The sequence below is a fragment of the Panthera pardus genome, unplaced genomic scaffold (assembly GCF_024362965.1).
Source record: "Panthera pardus isolate Hobbes unplaced genomic scaffold, ASM2436296v1 HiC_scaffold_2, whole genome shotgun sequence".
Classification (NCBI taxonomy): Eukaryota; Metazoa; Chordata; class Mammalia; order Carnivora; family Felidae; genus Panthera; species Panthera pardus.
In genome coordinates, this window is record NW_026526765.1 from 137,470,409 (window position 1) to 137,495,166 (window position 24,758).

Here is a 24,758-nt window from a genome sequence, read left to right on the forward strand (position 1 = left end):
TCTTCGGGGTCCAACTTTTCTATTTTCTTACTCTTGGACGTGGTCACTGGTGATGGATGCCAGTTTTTTAAATTGTGTTTTTGTAGTTCATTTTAGAAAGATCCGAAGTAATCGAAAACAGATCGGCAGAGAGATCTAGAAGGTGAAGCACCATCATGAAAGGCTAGCTGTAAAATCCACTTACTACTGACAGATAGGTAACTGCCTTACTCTTCAGGGGTTTCTTGTTTCCCCCAAATTCAGAATTTGCCTCAAGAGCTCCCCAGGTGCTCATTACGGAACCGGCCAGACTATCTCTTGCTGGAGGGACAAACCCAACCTTTACTAATTTTCTAGCTCCAGCTTTCATAAAACCTTCATGACAGAAAGGTGGCTGCAGTCAAGTAACCAAATACAGTCATGCACGGTTTCGTTGAAACCATTATTTAATGAAATATAACTGCCCAGGAAACCATGGCAGTGAGTCACATGCTGCCCAAATATGTTCCCTTTGAACTGGAGACCTTCGGAGAGCCAGCCAGATTTGTGCAGCCTTACACCTACGAGGGGTATAAAGCCCTTTTTTTTTTTTAAGCTTCATGTTTAAAAACTAAAAAAGAAAAAAAAAAAAAAGAAGGAGAAAGAAAATAAATAGCCACAGGCAAGAAGCCAAGTTGCAGAGTACAGGACCTTCTGCTTTGATGTGTCTGTGGTGCCTAATAAAGCTAACCAGTTGCTTCTGATTCTAAAGGGAACATGGCTGTTTATAACTGAGGTCATATATTTATACGGCACATGTTTTCGAGGGATTTTGAGGAAAGGGTTTTTCTCCCCCCCTCTCTGTGATCTGTTTTTGTGTTCCCATCTCCATTTCAGCCTTCTTTAGCACTAAGTGGAAATGCTTGACCAACAGGTGCACTGAGCGGATGTGGCAGGGCATCTGGGAATCCACCTTGCTTTTCTGCCCCTCCCATGCCCCTCCCCACCTTCCCCCCACCCCGCCCCAGCCACAGGCCTCCCAACGGGATTCTGGAAAATGAGGCTGGCTCCACTTTGGGTCTGTTACCCTTTGGGCTTTGCCCAAACTTCTCAGGGAACCGGCGGCTTCTCCACGTTCTGGAACCGCCTGATCACCCGACATGTATCTTGAATGGTCAAAGGGCCAAAGCCAAACACTCTGACACCTTTTAAGGGACCGGGATGGGCTATTCTGGCTCAGCCATGGCTGCTGAGCTGAAGAGTTCGGGAAAAGCAGCCTGGAGCAGGCTGAGAGTTAGTTCTTGGCCTCCCACGTCTCTGTGCAAATGACACTGTTTCCCGAGGGAGAAAGCCTAAAGACGGCAGGGTGCACGGGATCTGGGGCTGCATCTCTGAACTCCTATCTACGCGCAGGCACACACCGGCTGTGGGGGAATCACCCCGCATCGGCAAGTTTTCCCAGCTCATTCAGGCGCTTGTGGATGTTCAGGCAGTGGTGTGGAAGTAACTACACCACGTGCACCGAGTAAAAGAGGCCCTTCCGGGAGCATCTTTACTCCTGAACTCTCGGGATAGTGTGGTTGCAAGAACCAAGGAGATTCCAAAAACCTAGGAAAACAATTTCTGCCAGTCCTCACAGGGTTCTGCAGGACTCTGCAGGGTTTTAAAACCAGCAGCAAGCCTGAATTTGTACACGCAAGCCAAAGGGCTTCAGCTACGTTGAAGTGGTAAATCAAGGTACATACATTACCTGTACTGAACTACTGTTAGATTCTGTTCTCCGCAGTGCCTTGCACATCGGATATACCTCATCCAGCTCGACTTACTAGGTTCCCCACCATCAATAAAGTGCTGTAGTGTTCCATCTTGGTCATATATCTAGAGAAGAGGTCAGAAGGTCAAGTAGTTAGAACGAATCATCAGCAATCATTTTCCCTGCTTCCCTTGGTGTCTTTATGCGTCGGCTGCAGAAATTTATGGCCTGTAGGTTTGCTAGAGCTTTATTGATGTTCGCGGAAACTCAACCGGAATAGCAGGAAAATATTTTTGGGTGATGCAAGTCGATCCCGTTTTTCTTATCAAGCCGATCTTCCCCTGTATTCAACATATTTCTGGTATCTCGAGGATGTGAGTGACCATGTTTCCCAAAGGATATTTAACCTATTTTGACAGGCTACTCCTAAGTAATGAGCTGCCGGATAAACAAAACAAGCTGAAGGGAGAGGCCACGCTGACATGGCTGGAACATCCACATGAGAGGCCCCCGGGCTCAAACACGTAACTGTTCGAAGGCATTCGGGACGCAGTAACCGTCTGTTAGACGAGCCGGGCGACCCCAGGGAAGAAAGCAGGTGGAGTGTTATAGACGTGCAGAGAACTGGTTAAAACAAAACACAACAGGCTCTCATTCAGATGAAATAAAAGGACTCTCACCTCGCAGAGAATATGGGACTGCTGTTGTCAGCACCTGAAACTATTAGGGCAGCCATCAAAAAAGAGAGACCCTCAAGAAGAGAAAGGGGGGGCAGAGAATGACTATTTCTTAGGGATTGTAAATGTCTTAACTGAGGTTGGTCTACTAATGACTGCTTGAGGTCATTCTAAGCAACTCTTCTTTCAAGATCACATTCAAGGAGGGGGGCCTGGGCCGTTTAGTCGATTAAGCGTCCAACTTCGGCTTAGGTCATGATCTTATATAGCTCGTGAGTTCGAGCCCCACATCAGGATTTCTGCTGTCAACACAGAGCCTGCTTGAGATCCTCTGTTCCCCTCTCTCTCTCCGCCCCCCCTCGCTTGCGCACACTCTCTCAAAAAATAAACATTAAAAAAATTTTTCTTAAAGATCACATACAAGGAAATGAAATTTGTTTCAAACCAGGCAAGGACAATGGGACACAAAGTCTCATGCGTAACACTACCCAACCCAGCACAGGCAAAGTCTGAGCCGACCACAGAGGTCATCAGCTCCCGCTTCCAGAAACCAGGTGAGCCCTGGGGAGCTTGGAGGATGTGGTCTCTCGAGGGGTGTGAGGTTGGGGGCTTACATACATACAGCCATTCCAGAAGGGAATCCCAGTCCTAGGGGGCATCTGGGAAGCAAGGGGTGCAGGTCTCAGAAGGAACCATGATGCGACTGGTCCTTTTCAAATAAAATAGTGATGGGATCATGGTAACTGCTGAAGTGTTGCCCACAGCATCCTGGAAGTCATGTCGCTTACCCTCTCATCAGCCTTTTCCACTGCTCTCTTCCAAACACACATGGAGAACAAGTCTTACAGAGAGCCTCACTGGTTACATGAGACACTAAAATTAGTACAGTGATTCAGATTAATTTAGCTCAGCATTTCTGTGCTGGGGGCCAAAGGGCTTAGTGATGACAGTTTCTTTTATTATCTCTAGTCATTTTAAAACAGATGACTTGTTTTTTTTTGGTTTTTGGGTTTTGTTGCTGTTGTTGTTTTTGCTCATTTGTCTCCACCCCCAACCTCTCCACTAACTCCCCCACCCCTCAAAGACAAGACATCAATCTGATGGAGGCAACTGCTGGAGAAGCTTTGGGTAGCGCAGCAGGGCGATTGCAACTGATAATCAATGTCGCCTGAGAAGAATAAAGAGACTCCTGGATTATATTATAGTTAAGATTAATGACTTCTTGCAATTCCTAGTTTGAAGATGAGGGCAGGGGAATGGAATCATTTCATGAGGTAGATGTATCTGCTCCCTGAACCACCTAAAGACAGACTTTGCATTTAGGTTAGATCCCACTGTATTATGTGGCGGTGGTTTCTGCTTTCCTTTTTAGGAAACTGGTTCCGAGATGCAAAGTCTCAACCGTGACTCTGCTGTTGACAACCCGTGGGACGCTGAACAAAGCCATTAGTTCCTCAGACACGAATGTTTACCTAAAATGGAGCCAGAAATGTTGACGACCCAGCCCCTCTGCCCTATCCTTTCCTCCATGAACAAACTTCCCTTGAGAGCTGCGAGTGAAAACAATAATGAAGCGTTTTGAGGAGGACAATTCTCCTTGGTGCTTCTAGCCCATTTCATCAGCAGCACATGAAACTCTAGTATTTATATGTAATGGGTGCCACCTTGGACGCTGGCTCATCTGAACACCAGGCACAAGCCAGTCAGTCTTGAAAATGGGTATAAAAAGGTTTCTCCCTATACTCTCATTTTAGCAAAAATCCCCCCAAGTTAAATATAGTGTGACTACAGGAATCCTATCATTTTTGCCTGCTTGATTGGAACTGGTACTTGCCTTGAGGGGAAAAGTAGGTGGCTATTTGTCAGGCTTTTTCCCAACATCACACAACGTAGCATAGGACATGAGGCTGTGCCTCCCTGGCTTCCGCTAATACTGACTTTACGCTAATTTAAATGGAAAAGTGACGAAAATCGCAGGTACTTTGTTAGGTCCCATAGCTGTGCCCCCAGAGTTGAGGAAACTCATTCGACCTTGATGTTGTTCTCTCCCTCGGCCCCCAGTGCCCAGCCATCACCCAATGGAGTTGAACTTGCCTCCTACACATGCTTTCCAAGAACGGTCTCTCTCTCTCTCCACCGTCACCATCATCACCCCGAGTCACCTTCCTCGTGCACTATACCATACCACAGTCCTCAGTGACACCATCTATTTCACCTAAGTCCCCCCAAAATAAATGTCATAACTATGTCACATCATAACAACATATATTCACAGCACGTGGCTTTTCCTCAAGGGGGCTCATCACAAGAAGACCAGTGCCTCCTCATCCTGGTTCGTGGTCCCCAAACAAAGTTTTTAGAGGGGCCGAAAACGTATGCCTGTATACTTGGCTCAAGATCATCCTGGACCCCTTCTGGTCTGTGATGTTAAATGTGAACATTTATCTTTTTTTTTTTTTTTTGTAAGGTTTTTAAAAAAGTCTTTGTTTTGAGGGGGGAAGGGGCAGGGAGAGAGAGAATCTCCAAGCAGGCTCCACACTGTCAGCGGAGAGTCCAACGCGGGGCTCAAAGAAACCAACTGTGAGATCATGACCTGAGCCGAACTCAAGTCAGATGCTTAACTGACTGAGCCACCCAGGCGCCGCCCCCCCCCCCAAGAGTTCACATTTAAACTCAGTGTTTCTAGAACAAGAAACAATGGGCCAGAAGGCACTGACACCTATTTCTGTTCATTCCTCGAGTAGAAGGGGAATCCAAGCGGGAAAACGAAGATACCCAAATGTGAGCACTGAGCAGGAACTAAGAAAAGCCCTAGGTACTCACTTGGGCCCTATCATCACCATCCATCATCAGTTCAACTTTGTTTCCATTTAAGAGCTCAGGTGTTTTTTGTTGTTGTTGTTCTTGTTGTTTAAAGGACGAACTATGTGCAAAATTCTGCATGTAACCAAACTATACAAGGACAGTGAGCCTATATCCATCTACTGTATCAGGCAGGGCCCAACTTTCTTTTTCCAAGACAGAAGGAACTAAAAACAAAAATAATATAAAAACAGGGAGGGGGACAAAACAAAAGAGACTCATAAATATGGAGAACAAACTGAGGCTGGCTGGAGGGGTTGTGGAAGGGGGGAATGGGCTAAATGGGTAAAAGGCATTAAGGAATCTACTGAAATCATTGCTTCACTATATACTAATTTGGAAGTAAATTTTAACAAATAAAAAATAAAGTTAAATCAAAAGAAAAAAAGGCAGAAGGAACTAGAAGTGAAGAAATGTTTCAACAAGTTTCAAGCTAGAGCAACAATTCCAAGTTCAAGAAGGTGTTCTTGGACATTGCATTAACATCTATATTTGTGGGACAGTAAAATGAAAATTTAGATACTTGTAGGTCTAAAAAAAAAACTTAAGGAATTTAAGGATATCAATTAATGCTGATACCGACATTTATTTTGTTTTCATGTCCTTTCAAAAGAAACCATGCATAAAGTGTTTAGACAATCCTCTCAAGATCTATGAAAATGTCAACAAGGTCACAAATTCTGTTCATTCCAATAGTGAGAATGAAGTTAAGAGAGTGAAATTTATATTAAGGGAAAGACTCATTCTGGAAGAACACTTGAATAAAGCAGAGTGTTTTGTTTTTTTTTTTAACGTTTATTCATTTTGGAGAGACAAAGAGACAGAGCATGAGTGGTGAAAGGCCAGAAACAAAGGGAGACACAGAATCCGAAGCAGGCTCCAGGCTCAGAGCTGTCAGCACAGAGCCCAATGCAGGGCTCGAACCCATGAACCCTGAGATCATGATCTGAGCTGAAGTGAGATGCTTAACTGACTGAGCCACCCAGGTGCCCCAATGAAGCATAGTTTTGCTTTAACCTATGCACATTATTCTGAATGAGTATGAATAACCAAAGTTTTAATGTTTGCTCTGTTCTTTTTAACACTTATTTTTATTGTTTTGAGAGAGAGAGAGAGAGAGAGAGAGAGATTGAGATTGAGATTGAGATTGAGATTGAGATTGACAGAGCATGTGCAGGGGAAGAAGACAGAGAGAGAGAGGGAGACACAGAATGTAAAACAGGCTCCAGGCTCTGAGCTGTCAGCAGAGAGCCTGCCATGGGGCTCGAACCCACGAACTGAGAGATCACGACCTGAGCCAAAGTCAGATGCTCAACGGACTAAGCCAGCCAGGTGCCCCATGCTCTGTTCTAAGGAAGTCAAACCGGTAACCGTGTGGAAGTGGAGGAAATACATGTAAAACACACACACACACACACACACAGGATACTTGGTGGGAATTGAAGTAAAATTTTCAAGTAGAAAACTCTCCAAACTATACCAAGTGTATATCTGGCATATTGGTTTTAGAAAGGTAGCTCCAGCTTTGCTGAAAATGAGTGTAAGACAGTACAGTCATATTGGAAAACACTCTGGCAATATTGAAATAAAGTTGATGATGTGTAAATCCTATGACTCAGCAATATCACACTAGGAAATTACCCCACTGAAATCCCAGTGCCCCAGGAGACAAGTCCAAGGGCATTCACTGTAGCACTGTTTGTAATAGTAAATAATGAGAAATAATGGAAATACCCTTTATCAGAAAAACAAACTGTGCTTTAATTACCCAATAAAATAGTACAAAACACTTAAAGGAAATGAATTAGATATGTTTGCATTCAGATCTAGTTGATATGGATAAATATCAAAAACAGAGAGTTGAGGGGCACCTGGGTTGCTCAGTCAGTTGAGTGCCCAAGTCTTGAGTTTGGATCAGGTCATGATCCCAGGGATTGTAGGATCAAGTCCTGCATCGGGTTCTGCACTGGGCATTGACCCTGCTTTAGAGTCTCTCTGAGTCTCTCTCTCTGAGTCTGTCTCTCTCTCTCTCTCTCTCTAATAAAAATACAGAGGCACCTGGGTGGCTCAGTTGGCTAAGTGTCTTCAGCTCAGGTCATGATCTTGCAGTTCATGAGTTCGAGCCCCGCATGGGGCTCTGTGCTGATAGCTCACAGCCTGGAGCCTGCTTTGGATTCTGTGTCTCCCTCTCTCTCTGCTCCTCCCCTGCTCCCACTCTTTCTCATAAATAAATATAAGATAAAAAACAGTAACAAAGAAAGATTGAGGAAAAACAGGCTGCAGATTGATACACATGATACTGTTTGTTAACATTTCAAAATATACAACACTCAGTAGCATACTTTATGAAAGCATATACTGCAATATACAAGTAGTGAGAGCTAAAGATACATACAGTAAAATTCTGAAAAGGTTCACCGGAGGGGTTCCTGATAACTTTATGAGAGCACTGGCCTTGGGGAAAAAGGAATGGAGGTAAAATAAGGGGAATTTACCTGAAAAGTTTCATTTTTCTTAAAAAAAAAATCTGAAGCCAATATGGCAAAATCTTAACACTTACTTTTTTGCTGGCCCACATACTGGCATTTCTATATTATACTTTATGCTTTTCTGATTCTTTTCCAAAAAATCAGAGAAAAATAAATGAAAACCTAGGCATTCATTGCTTTGTAGTTGGGTGTTTGCATGTGTTGTTAAAATAGAGAAGCTGACTATATTACCCAAGGTTAAAACGTTATCTGTGTTATCTTCCTAGGAAAATGTTTGGAGTATGTACGACTATGTCAACAGCCCCTGATTTCTTCTGTGATCCTTGGTGTTGCTATTTTAAAACCATTATTTTTGGTCTGTGCTTTCTCTTTTCTCTTTTATCAATGCGACTGGAGAGATAAGCAAGGGTGAACGCTAATTCTTACCTTTTTAAGGGGATTTTTGCAGTTTTCAGTCCAGTAATATTTACTGGGATGCCACACATGGTGGAAAGAATGACCACACGTTCTTGCTTATTACAAACCACACATGACATCAAATGAAAACCACCGTGTGAAAGGTGTGTATTTATTTCAATCCTGGATACCAGGAAGCACCACGGTCTCCCATGACTTTAAAAGGGTCCTAGAAGAAGAGTCTACTTTAAATTTTTTTTTTAATGTTTATTTATTTTTGAGACAGAGAGAGACACAGCATGAACGGGGGAGGGGCAGAGAGAGAGGGAGACACAGAGTTGGAAGCAGGCTCCAGGCTCCGAGCCATCAGCCCAGAGCCCGACGCGGGGCTCGAACTCACGGACCGCGAGATCGTGACCTGAGCCGAAGTCGGACGCCCAACAGACTGAGCCACCCAGGCGCCCCAAGAAGAGTCTACTTTAAAGGACAACAAGAGCAATAAAAAATACATCCACGTTCATGACCTCCCGGTTCGTGAGTTGAAGCTGACAGCACAGAGCCTGCTTGGAATTTCTGCACCACCACCCACCCCCCCCGTCCCTCCCCCACTCGTGCTCTATCAAAACACATAAATAAGCTTAAAAAATTAAAAAAAAAATCCACCCAGGTTGTGTTATACATCCTAATCCTGAGTGGTTTGTCCACGGCTCTGTCATTTACGAGTGTTGCCAATTTACATTTAATGATAATCATCATCACAGAAACAATGTAAGGAAGCAAGTTAAGTTGGGCTCATTTTTAATTTATAAAAAGCAGTAAAACCTCCTTCTGAATGACAGTAATTCGTACATATCGGTGGCTCTGAGCCATCAGTTTCTCTGAAGCAAGCGTTGCAAACCCAGCAGGCTCTCGGGCTGGACTTGGGCACGTGGCCAACTTGGTTTTTCTTCCACCGTGTTTTAAAAACTTGGAAATTTCCAACTGTTCTCAAAAAGTAAAATCAGAAGGTGAGTCCCCACTCTCTGGCAATAATCCACTGAGGCGGAGAAAAGATCACCCCCTTTAGGCCAGCCCTGTGGTTCTGCACCACTCCTTATTGTCTTACATGCTCCCAACTTCAGTAATTTACTTATCAGCTTGGCCTCATGAAGCATTTCAGTCTGTAATCCCAGCCCTAAAGGAATTATTGGTACGACTAAAAATCAGTCTGTGACAGCTGGGGGCACCCTGAAGGAAACCCTTTTGAACTGATAACCTGGAAACACGGCAAACATTCATTACGCCTGTGCTGCCCAGAAGCCCATCTGATTGCGATCCAAAGCGATCTGTGCTGTAGTTTCCCAGGGAGTGAGAGAGCTGGGTTCATTTCTTTCATTTTTACCAGCAGAGGCTTTCAATGATCTTTTTAACCAAAGGACCCCCTTGAAGTCAAAGAAGTTATAAAAGTAATTTCATTATAAATACAGATAAAAAGAAAGTCCGTCAGAAAGCACCCAGCCAGCTCACCTAACCTCACCTCTGTTCTTGGAGGCGGCTGCTGGGACATCACCAAGGGCTCGCAGTGAACTGGGGGGACCTATCTGTAAAAACACCACAGGCAGAGCACTTTCTCCGGTGGACAGACCTCCGTGAAGATTTCGGTCGCCCATTCTTCTGCTAGGACGCTGAGTACCTTGGTTAAATTTAAAGCCCAGGAGAATCAGATTTGGAAGGGACCTCAGAGACCATCTGTTCCAAACTGATCAGGTTTGACCTAAGAAAATGGGGGCTCCAAAAGTTAGTGGCTTAGACAAAGCGAGACTACTAGTCAGTGGCAAATGGAGGTCTCATCTCCAGGCCTTCTTCCAGCCTCCACACCTCTGCTTTCCCACTGGGAGATGCCATGCCTGGGTCACCTCATCCACCGTTCCAAGTACCCTGAAAAGAGCCAGTGACTGCAGACCAAAGGACCATGCATTATAATAGCATAAATACTAATCTGTTCCTTCCAGAACCTGGGTCCTTGAACTCTGGCATGGAAAGAAAAAAAAAAAGATCCCAAGGTTTTATAGGAAAATGATTAGCCAATTTTCAGTGAGCAGGGAGACATCTCTGGCTCCCCTCTTTCATTTCCACACCTTGGCCTGTCCCTGTGCCCAGGCCCCAGATACCAGCATTTGGTTGTGCACTGAAATGCCAGCCACTTTCAGTCTTTACCGGATGGCTGACGTGACGGAGCATATTTTATGCCCAAACGTCTAACACAGGGCCTGGCACGTGCCCTGAGGAGGACCTCAAAACACGCTGCAATGAACTGAAATGAATTTTCACAATAATTCTGTGGCTTCCTAAAGATCTTAGCTTTTACTCGAAGCCTGAGGGAAAAAAATCACCGCTAAATGCAATTAAACTCCATTCCAAACACTATCCACCAGGGCTTTTTAAAAGAAAACATTACATCCTCCTTGAACCTAACTTCTTCCAATTCTATGAAATGCAAAGACAAATTGCACGTGATTATTAAAATGTAATCAACAGCTGTTACAACAAGAGCCAAGAAGTGGTCTCTGGGGGGTTTTCGGTTTAGATCTGAAAACCTAAGCACACGGAGGACGCAGGGAAGAAGAGCGACAAAGACAGTTTCTCTTGTGGTGCCTGAGTGGCTCAGTTGGTTGAGCGTCCGACTTCAGCTCAGGTCACGATCTCACGGTCTTTGAGTTTGAGCCCTGCGTCGGGTTCTGTGCTGACAGCTCAGAGCCTGGAAGCTCTTTCGAATTCTGTGCCTCCCTTGCTCTGTGCCCCTCCTCCCATTCATGCTCTGTCTCTGTCTCAAAAATAAATACACATAAAAAAAAAAGATGGTTTCTCTTATCTTCTCTGCCTGTTCTCCACAGTGCCTTCATCTGGCCCCCTCTTTCTGTAAAATTCAGAAAAGCAAGGTTTCAATAAGCAAGTGTATTAGGGATTTGGGAACCTCAATTGAAAAAATATATTGTTTGCCAAGATGCATAATAACGTTTTACTGTGGGATTCCTCTGGGTGAGGAGGGACAGGGAGCAAATATTTTGTGGCTCAGGGAGAGCTAACACAACTAATGCCACAAAGAATAATTCTTCACTGTTTTGACCGTGAACACTTACAAACCAGAATACCTCTGCTGCTAAATCAAAACTCACTTTCAACAGTATGGTTGTTAGGGAGACTTTCTTAAGTATTACCAGGGAAAACATGCCCCAGGAGTCACTCTGGTTAAGACAACTGGGGAGGGCATGTGGAGTTGTAAGCCTGGCTCCCCCTTGAGTAACCAAGTGACGTTAGGCAGTGACTTAACCTCTTGAAGATGCTGAGACCTTCTTTGAAAAAATGGTGCTTATGATAGTCCCTACATCAAAGGGCTAATATAGGGGCACCTGGGTGGCTCAGTTGGCTAAGTGTCTGACTCTTGGTTTCACCTCATATTACGATCCCACAATTTGTGGGATCAAGCCCCACGTCAGGCTGACATCAAGAAGCCTGCGTGGGATTCTCTTGTTCTCTGCCCCTCCCCCACGCACGCTCATGCTGTCTCTCAAAATAAATAAATAAACTTAAAAAAAATACAGGCGAATATAAAAATCAAATGGGCCGGTGTATGTGAAGTTCTTAAACCAGAGCTGGGCACTCAGTATAAGAACATCTACTATCCTTAGGCCATCACTATAATTAATTAAGAAACCTCAGCCGAAACATAACCAACCAACCAGATGGTGGCCCCTGACCAAAACATAGTATGTATAATGTAAGCAGACTCATTGCTGCTAGGGTTGACCAGCCTGTAAGCTCACGGGGGGGCAGGAATACACTGTAATTGCTTTTTAAATTTACCCACAGGCACCTTATGCGAGTCTTTACACAGACCAGGAAATCAACTTCTGCTGAAAGACAGAAAGAGAGAAGAAACAGATCCGAAACAACACAAGCAAGGTGTATGAATAAAACAGATATTCTACGGGCTCCTGGGTGGCTCAGTTGGTTAAGCATCCGACTTCAGCTCAGGCCACGATCTCACGGTTCGTGGGTTCGAGCCCTGCATCAGGCTGTGTGTGGACAGGTGGGGGCCTGGAGCCTACTTTGCATTCTGTGCCTCCCTCTCTCGACTCCTCCCCTACTCATGCGGGCGCGTGGGCTCTCCCTCTCTCTCTCAAAAATAAACAGACATTAAAAAATTAATTTTAAAAACCCAGAATAGATATTCTAGTTTTATCTCCCAGATGAGCCTATTAAACGATAAAACAAAGTATTTTAAAGTGCTGGATGGATGAGAACACCACACAGAAAACGCTAAGGAAGTACCTCTTCAGTGCTAAATTTCCCATCTCCTAAGCTTACTCAGCCTTCGGTTTTAATGCAGGGTTACAAAAATGTCATCCCAAAGACACAGGTACCTCACCGCCTTCAGAACATACCTGGAGCCTATTTATAATGAACAGGCAGTCCTTGCATGCATTTTAATTAACTGTGGCTTCGAGACCCCAAAACCCCCTCATTGAACATCACCTATTACGTAGCACTGCTTGACCTCTGAAGTCAGTGACATCATTTGGCCAGGGGAGGCCCCAAAGTACAGCGAGCGCCTCGTTCCTCTGCGAACACTGAACACAATCAAGGTAGGCGAGCCATCTGAGCAATCAAGCATACTGGATAAGGAGCAGGGGACATGTACGGATGGCAGCCTAGAGCATCAGATCGACAGGGAGCTCTGTGAGTCAGGGCTTTGGGCCACTGCCTCCCAGTCTCGAGAGGAAGACAGCAGGAACCCCGGCACTGTGGGCTCCCGACCTCTTTGAGCATAGATTTTTAAATCAAGCTAGATCAAAGCTTAAGAGGCCACTGAGCAATGCTTTAAACACGAAGAGAGTATCGGGCACCTGGGTGGTTCAGTCGGTTGAGCAACCGACTTCGGCTCAGGTCATGATCTCACAGCTCATGAGTTTGAGCCCCACGTCGGGCTCTGTGCTGATGGCTCGGAGCCTGGAGCCTGGAGCCTGCTTCGGATTCTGGGTCTCCCTCTCTCTCTGCCCCTAACCCACTCGCACTCTGTCTGTCTCTCTCAAATGTAAATAAACATTAAAAAAATTTTTTAAAAAATGAGGAGCGAATCTGCATCCTCCTTAACACAAAGAAGGAACAGCAGTGAATGACTGCATTATACACATCTGTATGGTACTTTAGTTTATAACATACTGTCCTAAGCTTATTTGATCCTCATAACGGACCTCGCAGGTGGGATGGACCATTACTCCGTTTTACAGACAAGAAACCTTGGGCTAACAAGGGTTAAAGGACTTGCCCCCAGACATGCAATCTATACTAACAAGTGACCAGGACAAATGCCCCCTGAGTCACAGGCCAGCCACTCCCTTATGGCTTTTTTCCATCATCTCCCGTTTGTTCTATCAGGGAGAAATGGAAAGCGTTTTCTTTAAAAGCATCAGAAATTCTCCGAGTGAGGCTCATAAAAATGTACATAACAATTAATAATGTCATGTGTGAAACAAACCCCTATTTTCAGAGCAAACGCCCTTTTACTGAGAATTACTTAATCTGTTAGTAAAACTGACACAAAGCCACCATGCAATTCAGGAGAGCTACAACTCCCCAGTTCTGTGAAAACTCACTCTCCTTCCAGGGGTAATAATGACCCGGTGGGCGGGTGGGGCGGGGGGGGGACACCCGACTTTAGCTCATGTCATGATGTTGCTGTTACTGAGCTAGAGTCCCGCGCTGGGCTCTGTGCTGAAAGCTCAGAGCCTGGAGCCTGTTTTGGATTCTGTGTCTCCCTCTCTCATTCTCTCTCTCTACCCCTCCCCCGCTCATGCTCTGCCTCTCTCTTTCTCAAAAATAAACATTACAAAAAATTTTTAAAAAAATGATGACACAGAACATCAAAAAACTGGGTGAGACTGAAGTCTACAGATGAAGAAGCCTATTTTAGAAGGAAAGATTCTTGATTCAAGCACAAAGCGGCTCGTGTGCCCGTATCTACTCGTGTTCAGTTTTTCAGCTTTTACCTCAAATATCTAACTACAGGTTTCTTGTGTCGACAATTTCTCCTTCCTCCTTCCAGCAGAATGAACTTACTGCGCTGTTATTTCTAAAAGGCAAACCCTTTGCTCTCCCTTTGGTTTGGCCTATTTTGGAATGTCTGGAATGCCAAGATTTTAAGACGAGGCTTCAAAGGTCAAGTAATAAACGCCCCATAAAATAAATGAGTAATGGTTATATACACCGTTGTTGTATTTTCAGTAATGCTGATATAAAGCTATATACTGTACTCTGTCAATTCCCATTCATCAAGTTCCAGAAATATTAGAAAATCATTAGAGGTTTATGTGGAGCTTGCAGATAATACTAACATATACGTCAAGACTGAAATATGGTAATCAGAAAAACAGTTGAAAAGTGTCAATAAACTGTAAAACACCCGTGGTGGTGTTCGTGAAGCCTGCAGCAGAGAGCTGGCCACGTGAAGCAACACAAATGGATATTTTGGTCACACTGCGGGCCAGCCGCTGCTAAGTGGCGGGCTGGAAGAAGACAATGGGCAGTTGGGAAGATTCCCGCCCGGAGACCCAAGAACTCCCGGGAGCCGAGCGGTAGGGCACTGGGTGAATCCCACTTATCTCCGAGGACAGCGGCGGCCGTCGATAGGAGGCCTGCCATCCATCAATCTGGAGTCTTCTTCAGACATCCCCTGTCTGTTGATCAGAGGAAGACTTTGGGGGAATCAGGCTTCCATTATCAGGACTCTGTCTGTGATCTGAACAAGCCACTGAACCTTTAACTTTTCACTTGGCAGCACGGTCTACGCTGGAAAGTCCTGACAGTTCATTCATTTTGCTCCATCCTGGAGCCAGCCCATGTCTGACTGGTGAGACCCGCCCTCTTTGATGTTGTACTCTTTGGAGAGCGCCCTGCTGTGAAAAAAATTTTCTCCGTCCAAATTAAAGAGAAATAGTTCTGCATCCAGCTGTTAGCTATGACACGTCTGCCATTTTTCAGGGCACTGGCTTGGTGCCATCCACGGGCTCTGCTGCAATCCTGTCTTTCTCCCTCTCCTCCGTCACAGCAATAATATCCATAGCACACAGCTGTCTCCAATGCCCATACGACATCAACGTTAGGAAGGAAAAGACGGTTAATCCTCCAGTGCCGAGGACAGCCTCAGAAATATTTTCAGGCAACAATTTCTTTTCTTCCTACCCCGACCCTTTTTTAAAAGTATCAGCACGATGGGGCGCCTGGGTGGCTCAGTTGGCTTAGCACCTGACTTCGGCTCAGGTCATGATCTCACGGTTTGTGGGTTCGAGCCCCGCGTCGGGCTTTGGGCTGACAGCTCAGAGGCTGGAGCCTGCTTCCGATTCTGTGTCTCCCTCTCTCTCTGCCCCTCTCCCGCTCACACTTTGTCCCTCTCTCAAAAATAAACATTAAAAAAAATTTTTTTAAGTATCAGCACGAATGTCTCTGACGAACTGTCACAATCTACCCATTTAAAAACTGCCTCAATTCAGTTTAAAAAATTTTTTTCTTCTGATGTTTATCTTTGAGAGAGAGACAGACAGACAGACAGAGCATGAGTGGGGTAGGCGCAGAGAGGGAGACAGCGAGTCCAAAGCAGTCTCCAGGCTCCAAGCTGTCCACACAGAGCCCCACATGGGGCTCGAACTCACAGACTGCGAGATCATGACCTGAGCTGAAGTCGGGGGCTCAACCCAGTGAGCCACCCAGGTGCCCCTAAAAACCCAGTTTTAATCAAAGCAACCAATAAGAAGCCCTGACCTCCACTAAATATGTTTACAAATGAAGTAAATTTGGAGCCTGTGAAAACCTGCTTCATATGTACAGAGCCCACATTTTAAAAATGGATATTCGTTCATCAGAGAGAACTCTGTAAATGAAGGAAAATGCTCCTGAAAGCTCGAATAAACATTTAGATCTAAGCAATCAAGAAAGCCTGTATCTTCTCCTAGTTATTAAGTGCCAGCGGGGGGTTATACAGACTGCTGCCATGAACTGTGCGTGCTATAAACAAAGGGCAGGACACGTTATCACCATGCTTTTCTCCGTATACTGAAATGAATGGGTAACACAGCACACTTCCCCGCTCTACCCTCTCTTTCCTGCTCTTCTCTCTCATTTTCATTTTGCTGAGATGGAAAGGGATTGGCAGCACTGGACCTCAGTGCCCAGCATCAGAGTCCTGCTGTGCACCCGTGTGACTCATCTCAGACCCCGGCTGGGACACATGCTCAGTTACTCGTCCTCCTTTCTCACATAACTGGAAGGTGGATTTCGAGAAAGATATAAACAACCACAACAATGTGCTACATGTGAGAAAGGATCAGTGTTAAAAAAGGGCAAGGAAATTGGAAAGAGAACTTTAAAATTTTTTTTTAACATTTATTTATTTTTGAGAGAGAGAGAGAGAGAGAGAGAGCATGAGCAGGGGAGGGACAAAGAGAGAGGGAGGCATAGAATCCGAAGCAGGCTCCAGGCTCAGAGCTGTCAGCACAGAGCCCGATGCAGGGCTCGAACCCATGAACCCTGAGATCATGATCTGAGCTGAAGTGAGATGCTTAACCGACTGAGCCACCCAGGTGCCCCAATGAAGCATAGTTTTGCTTTAACCTATGCCCATTATTCTGAATATGAATAACCGAAGTTTTAATGTTTGCTCTGTTTTTTTAATGTCTCTTTTTATTTTTTTGAGAGAGAGAGAGAGAGAGAGAGAGAGAGACACTGACAGAGCATGTACAGGGGAGAAACAGAGAGAGAGAGAGGGAGACACAGAGTCTAAAGCAGGCTCCAGGCTCTGAGCTGTCAGCAGAGAGCCCAACACGGGGCTCGAACCCATGAACCATGAGATCATGACCTGAGCCGAAGTCGGACGCTTACCTGGCTGAGCCACCCAAGCGCCCCGGAAAGAGGAACTTTATGTTGTTAAAATAATCCCAGAAATACTATCAGTGTGATCTGAAGGAGCTATGGTTCGTGCAGTGGGTCTTAAGGAGTAGTATTCAACCCTTACTGGAGTAGAAATTTCTGGTTTATAAATTCTACTGAGTATGACACCATACAGGCCTTGGTGAAAACCATTACTAATTTTACAGCTCAGCATGGTAGCTACTGAGGAGTATGATTTCCAAGAAGCAGCTTGGACCAGAGCCTAGGCGCAAACGGCGACGTTAGCAATCACATTAAATACTTACAAGGTACTAAGTAGGGAATGTTTGTAGAGGGAATGTCCCTGGGAGAAAACCTACTTCCATGTATGCGTAAGTCCCAACGCACACCAGGCCCTAGAGCTCACCTGCTTTTTTTAGTCAAGAGCTTTCTGAAGGCACTGAATGTTTGTCCCAATGACGTAATGGTTTCCTATGGTTTTACTTCTTTTCAGAGCAGTCTACGGCTTTATTTCTTCACTGAAATGTGTCACTCCTTAAATTATTATGTTTTCCCAAGTCTACGACATTCTTTTCCTCACCACACCAATAAAGTGTGATTGTCAGACACACTTTATTAAGGGGAAAATGACCATGCGGCCAGAGCAAAAGACATATTTTCAGACCTTAGATGATTTAGGAGACTACGTCAAGTCAAGACAGTGCTGAGCAACACATTCAACTTAGACCATCTTACCCTGGATCAGAGGACAATGGCAGAGATGGAGCCAATATCCAGAGTCAGAGTACTCGAGAGTATAAAGTGTGGGAGTATAAAGACCACAAGCGGCCCAGACCAAGCCTGGCCCCCCAGGTTGGGCCCTTAGACAGCTGTCTTCCAAAGATAACTGCTCGCAGGAAAACAAAACAACAACAACAACAACAAAAAAAAACGAATGAAATCTAAGTCTGTCCCAGAGCAAGAGACAGACTCATCCCTGGGAGAGGGAAGGGTCTGGCGTTCTCAGAACCATCTGTCTGGAAGGAATGAATGAATACAGTGGTTTGCCACAGTGCTCCTTCCCATCAGTATCCAGGAGATGAGGCACCCAGGACAGAAGGCAATGTAATAGTGAGCCTCAAATGTGGGCGCCTGATCTCCCAGACAGAGCTGTTTCAACATTTAGTATGCAGCTGTCATGTGCCAGCCACCATGCTTGGTGCAGGGCAGGAAAAACTTAAGGCCCAGTCCCCACCCCTCAAGGAATTTACAGTTCAACAGGAGACATACACACAAAAAGCAAATCGGAAGACATTTATTCTGGCACCACAATCTGTAGATCTCGCCACATAACCATGGGACATTTTATGTCCATAAAATGGGGTTCCTACGGGGAGGAAGGGTAATCCATTACTATTTTGCAAAAAAAAGGGAGTTCAAAGTAGTTATTTAACCAAATTCTGGACTGGTGAAGGCAGCCTTGAACAAACATCTGATTAAAATCTGCCAGACTCTGACCTCAATGAAGGCAGAGACGAACTCTGTCATATTTGCCACAGTATTCCTAGTGATTAACACAGAGCCTGGCATACCGTAGTGCCTGGTGTTCAACAAATATCAGTTGGTGGGTTGGCTGGCTAGCTGGTTGGACGGCTGGATGGAGATATGGGCGGAGGTGTGTGTGGAGGTGTGCACGCAAGTGTGGATGGAGGTGTGGACAGAGGTACGGATAGAGGTGTGGATACATGTAAGGACAGAGGTGTGGACCATTTTGTGGATGGGTATGTAGACAAACCCACAGTCAGAAGGATATAGATCAAAGGATAGGATGCCTTCTAGGTAACTAAGTTTTAAGTGCTGGACCACGTCTATCTGTTCTTTGGGAAGACCCACATAGCAAAAGCAGAGTTGAACCCAACTATGACAATTTTAAAAGATGCAACGTAGGCTGAAAGTGTGTGTTTTGCCTCACTGGCCAAAATTAACATTTCTCTTAAAAACACCCAACAGGGGCGCCTGGGTGGCTCAGTCAGTGAAGCATCCAACTCTTGATTTCAGCTCAGGTCATGATGTCACAGTTTGTGGGAGTGAGCCCCATTTTGGGCTCTGTGCTGACAGCATGGAACCTGGTTAGGATTCTTTCTCCTTCTCTCTCTGCCCCTTTTACAGGGCTCTCTCCCTCAAAAAGGAAGGGGGGGGGGAGAAGAAAGGGAGAAAACAGACAATAGAATACAATAGCCCAACAGTCTCTGCAGAGGGGAGGCCGCCTGGATGGAGACTTCTGTCAAGGGCACGGCCAGAGGCTACCAGAGCCGGGCATACCTGCCTCTCTGCAAATGTGGGTTCTTCCTCCCACCCCAACCCCCCTATCTGGCCCCTGCTGAGGGCTGTCACTATCCCCATTCTTCCCTCAAGGTAACTGTGGTTCTCCCTCCAACAGGTATCAAGCCCTCTCTTCCAGGCCCAGGGCTCCCCTCACTAGGATCCTGGGAGCTGTGAACCTAGGTCAAAGTATTACTCCAGAAAGAATATGTGCATTTTGAGCTTTATCTCCAAGTGATCCTTCAAAGAGGTGTGCCCTCTTAAAGGAATTTCAAATACCCTAACGAGGGCCGAAGTCATCTGGGGGGGGGGGGGGGGGAGACAGATACCCCTTCCTGACACCGTTCCCCTGTCACACTTAGTCCAAAGTGTGTCCTCTTAGAGATGCAGGGCAAGGGGGCTGACTGTACAGCTGGAGTCCCAGTACAAGAGCTCAGGCATCTAAAGAAGCTCACAGGAGGGGTGCCTGGGTGGCTCAGTCAGCGGAGCATCTGACTCTTGGTTTTGGTTCAGGTCATGATCTCACGGTTTCAGTTTTGTGAGACGGAGCCCCGCGTTGGGCTCTGCGCTGACATGCTTGGGATTCTCTCTCTCTCTCTCAAAAATAAATAAACTTCTTAAAAAAAAAAAAAAGGCAGCTCAGAGGAGACGGTAAGGAATTCTGGTGACAGGAACAACCCAGGACCTTCTGGAACAGGTTGCTACGGATCTTTCTCCAGGGGCTGCCAGCCAGGCCATTCCGCCTTACTTTCACCAAGAGCCTCAAATTTAGACCTTTGAAGTCACCTCCCAATGAGGTTATGGACACAATCACAGAAACAGACCAACAGGATAGAGAGGCCTCTTCTGCACACTCTAAATGCACGTCCTCTGTAGTCAGCCATAAATGGACACTTTTATAAAGCCTGTAGTTAACTTAGGAATAGTGCAATTCTATGTTTCTGGTATTAAAAGCACAAAGTTGTTGAAGGTAAACATTTAAAGTACACCACTGTTTTTGTAACCCCTGTTTTGGCATTTTTTTTCACTTTTCGATCCATCAAGGGCCTCAAGAAATGGAAGCGGCCAGGCCTCTCTGAACAGCGCTGGTGTGGACTTGTTAATAAAGCCCCTTTGATGCCATTGGGCCCAGAGACCCGCCAAGTGTGCAGCCGGGGACGGGACACAGAGTTTTCTCTCAAAGAGACAGCCCTGTGTTCTTGGAGAGGCAGTCCAGTCCACAAGGCATGTTTCCCCGGAAATCCAACCAAGAGATCCAGTAAACCTCAATGTCTGGGGCACCAGGTTTGCAAATCCTCTGGTGAGCAGAGGTATGACTAACGTCAACACCCCAAGAAAGCACCCGTCTAATTACCACATTGTGATAACCTGTATGCTTCCTCATTTTTAGACAAGACTTAGGATTTCCTTCTTTCCACAGGAAGCACCTGTGGGCAAAAGGAATGAATGTTGAGAGATCTCTCACAACGGGATCCTTAAAGAGGTTTCAGGTGAGGCTACCAACACCCAGAAGTCTCAGCAAGATGCTGGTTGTGTGTATGAATCATCTATTGGAAGAAGGCTCAGAGTTTTCAGGGATTCTCAAAGGGGTGTGTTTATACACACACACACACACACACACACACACACACACACACACACACACACACACAACTACTGCCAAATTCCACACATTCAGTTAGGACAGTATGAATGGAGAGACGGAAATCAGAACACCAATAATAAATGAGCTAGAATTCTTGGGGTGTCCTATGTACTTTTGAGGAGGTTCTCTTCAGAGTCTGATAGCTTTCTCAGTCTCTGAAGCACCAGACCTGACTTCTCATTTCCTTCCTTCCAGATCTACAGACTCTAGCCTTCCCATGGTCCTTTTACGGTACCTTCCTTTTGTCTTTGATTGCAGATGTGTTTTGATGTGTTGGTTGTGCTTAAACCTTGGATCACATTTTCAGGAGCACTAGAAGAGCAAGCTGGACTAGAGTCCTTAGGTTGGTTTAGCTCCTAAGACAGATATTTTTAGGGTAGAGATCATGTGAGTGGCCCAGATTACATCAGGCAGCTCAGCGTTTCAGCTCTGTGAACATTAAGCACTGCCTGTTGCTGGATTTAGTGAGTGAATAGTTATTAATACTCCAAAGCATTCCCTTCCGGCTTTGATCAAACCCTTTGATGCCGCCATTTTTTCCTACTCAGGAGAAAGTCTACGCTCACATTAAATCACTCCACCTGGTAGAACCACTTGCTTTGTAACCTGTAAAATTTTTATAAATGAAAGCACTGTTTATCTTCCTTTGGTTTATGCCTTTATATTTCCTAGGGGATTTGTTGTTGGGTGAGCTGCAGATCAGGAAGCCTGGGCTCTAATTCTAAGCCTGGCAGTACTAACTTTGTGCCCTAGGTCACACTTAACCTGACCCTCCACAGCCTCCACTGAGAAGCACGGACATTAAATTAGATGAAGACACCCCAGCCCAACACGTATGATCCTGTGAAATGACAACTATGTAAAAACGTGTCTTAAATATAAATACTTGGCAGCTGGAATCCAGCAGGATAAAAGCCATAATACAACCATTTTAAGCAGACATGAAAATATTTGGATGCCCCGGAGAGGGGCAGGATAACTTAACCCTAAGACCCAGGCTTTTTTATTACACCTGTGCAAATTTAGTTGCCATCTATAGTTTCCAACCGGCAGAATACAAGCAAGAATCAACTTTTCAACGGTTATGTTCTTTTAACTTCCACGGACTTGCAAGTGAATTCAATTCCACAAACGTGCAACGGATGCTCTTCGAGTTTAGTGAAAAGGAGACCCGACAGGAGTGGAATCAGACAGTCTGGGTACGAATCTTGCATTCAGCAATCACGAGCCGTGTCATCCTGAGCAAAGCACTGATCTCATCTGTAAGACGGGAAAGATGTTCGGGCGACCTCCAAGGGTGTCCACGAGGATGAAGTGAGAAAATCCACATAAGTGCCTAACACGTAGTAAGTGCTCAGTAAACTGCAGCATTTTCACTGCTTTTTACTGGTGGGCTCAGGTTTTCCCTTCCACAACACATGTCCACTACTTCAATATTTCTGAAAAACTACACAAGAAAATGACAGCATTTTCAATCCCCAAGTGTGATGTGTTAATTAAGTGGAACTGGGCAGAGCAGGAATCAGGAGCCTCAGCTGGGTGATTTCAGGCATATTACTTAATTTCTGTTTCTCATGTGTAAAAAGAGAATAACCACCCCACAGGGTGTGTAAGGATTAAGGAAAATAAGGCATGTAAAGGGCTTAGGGTACTGCCTCACGATGCAACTACAAAGACAATTTCTAGAAAAATAAAAATTTTTCCCATAGCTCAGTGACCCCATTACCTTACATATTAAAAGCACCAAATTTTAACCCATTTTTAAAAGGCTCTATACAATTTTATTAACTTAAATACAGTTATCAATTAAAAATGTAAATGCCAAGGCATTCAATAATGTTTACAGTATTAATGGAGGCACAGGCCAACTTGAACATGAATTTCCAAATCATCTCAGTTTTAGCTCAATGGATCATATGGTATTTCTTTTTAAATTAAAATAAGAGCTTAAAGGGGGAAAATAACATTATTTCTATAACCTCAAAACAATCAGAATTGGATATGTATTTTACAGAAAATTTCTGTGCTTGGGGTATAATCACTCAAAAGTGAGTTATAAAACCAAGGAAGTATAATAACGAGAAGCCTCAGAAAATTTATACTTTTCTCTACTTCGGCAGTAATACTTAATTTTCTATACTCACCCTTGTAATAACTCAGAATTAACTCCCTAAACTAAATGATTTCATTTTTTAAAAATGTTTTAACTCAGATTCTGAATTTCACTTTAAAAGGGGAGACATGTTGGGATGCCAGGGTGGCTCAGTTGGTTAAGCGTCTGCTCTTTTTCTTAAATTTTTTTTTAATGTTTTGTTTATATTTGAGAAAGAGACAGAGCATGAGTGGGGAAGGGGCAGAGAGAGACGGAGACAGAATCTGAAGTAGGCTCCAGGTTCTGAGCTGTCAGCATAGAGCCCGATGTGGGGCTTGAACTCATGAACCACGAGATCATGACCTGAGCCGAAGTCAGACGCTTAACCGACTGAGCCCCCCAGGCATCCCAAGCATCTCCTCCTGATCTCCGCTCAGGGCATGATCTCACAGCTTCTGAGTTCAAGCCCTGCATCAAACTCTGCGCTGACAGTGTGGAGCCTACTTGGGATTCTGTCTCTCCTCTCTGCCCCTCCCCAGCTTGGGCTCTGTCTCTCTCTCAGAATAAATAAATAAAAATAATTTTTTTTTAAAAAAGGGAGGAGACATGTCTGATGAAGGAAGAGGCCTCCAAACAACTTTAGAAGCAATAATCCCCCAAATTAGAATTTCGTTAAAAAAAAGAACGTGTCCTCTCTTGATCGCTAAGCTCTTTAGAAACCAAAGCTTGAGCAAGAGTAAACACGTATAACAATTCCACACACAAGAGGGAATGAACACAAAGACCGTCTCAATTCATGAAACCCATTTCTCAGACCACTGCTTTCATTCTGATGCAAAACTATACAGCTTTACTAAGACATGTGCCGTTTTTTATTAGGTAAGAATTTTCTTTCTATAAACCATCTTGGCATTTCTTTCACAATAAATTAAACACATGTCATATTCTAAATGCTATAATTAAAACCCAACGAGTATCTTTTTTCCCCTTAAAACGGAATAATTTTATCCTGCTAAGAAGCTGCATAAATCTTAGCTAGTTTGTACATTTTTGCTTTCAAGGATGTAATGTAACCATCAGAGCTGTTACATCATATAAATAAATTTCAAAGATGGTATTAATATAAAAACTATATCACATAACCCTAAAAATTTAATATAGCTGCCATGGCAATAACCAGATCATTTTTCCAAACAAATATATATTCCATCATGTCATTTTGAACTTTTTCTGACCTTTTTACTTTTTTTTTTTTAAAGGAAGAAAACTACAATTGAGACCAAATGTTTTGTGAAAGAAAATACAGGCAAGCCAATTTGGCCAGCACAGATAATTTCAGATTAAAGATGTTACAGTATCTTAGAACGTAGCCCATTTTTTTCATCAATCATCAATCACAGTAATTATGATATAATTATGATGTCACTTACAAAGTCTTAGGAGCTTGCAACAGTGCTTAGAGTATTTTTAAAGGTTTAATATAAACTATGACTACCAATTACACAGTTCCTTTTTCTTAAAAAACATCAAATGCAGGGCTTAGTGCCGTTTGAAATAAGGGCTAGAGTTCTGTCAGCATCTTTTCACAAACAAATCATAAAAACATTTATGTCAAATGGAGCCCGTTCCTGCAGCATCCTCTTGGCCATGCGTTCTTCCCCCT

The 24,758-nt window shown here is 44.5% G+C and overlaps 1 protein-coding gene across 2 annotated transcripts in view; it reads right to left on the minus strand.

The window, feature by feature from the left end:
• PRDM6 (PR/SET domain 6) overlaps positions 1-24,758 on the minus strand; it is a 286,639-nt gene that overhangs the window by 213,284 nt on the left and 48,597 nt on the right. For both annotated transcript variants that reach the window (XM_053907531.1, XM_019469548.2), the window contains exon 3: positions 1,709-1,836. In XM_053907531.1, coding sequence (XP_053763506.1) covers positions 1,709-1,836 — 128 coding nt within the window. The remainder of the gene's footprint in view (positions 1-1,708; positions 1,837-24,758) is intronic.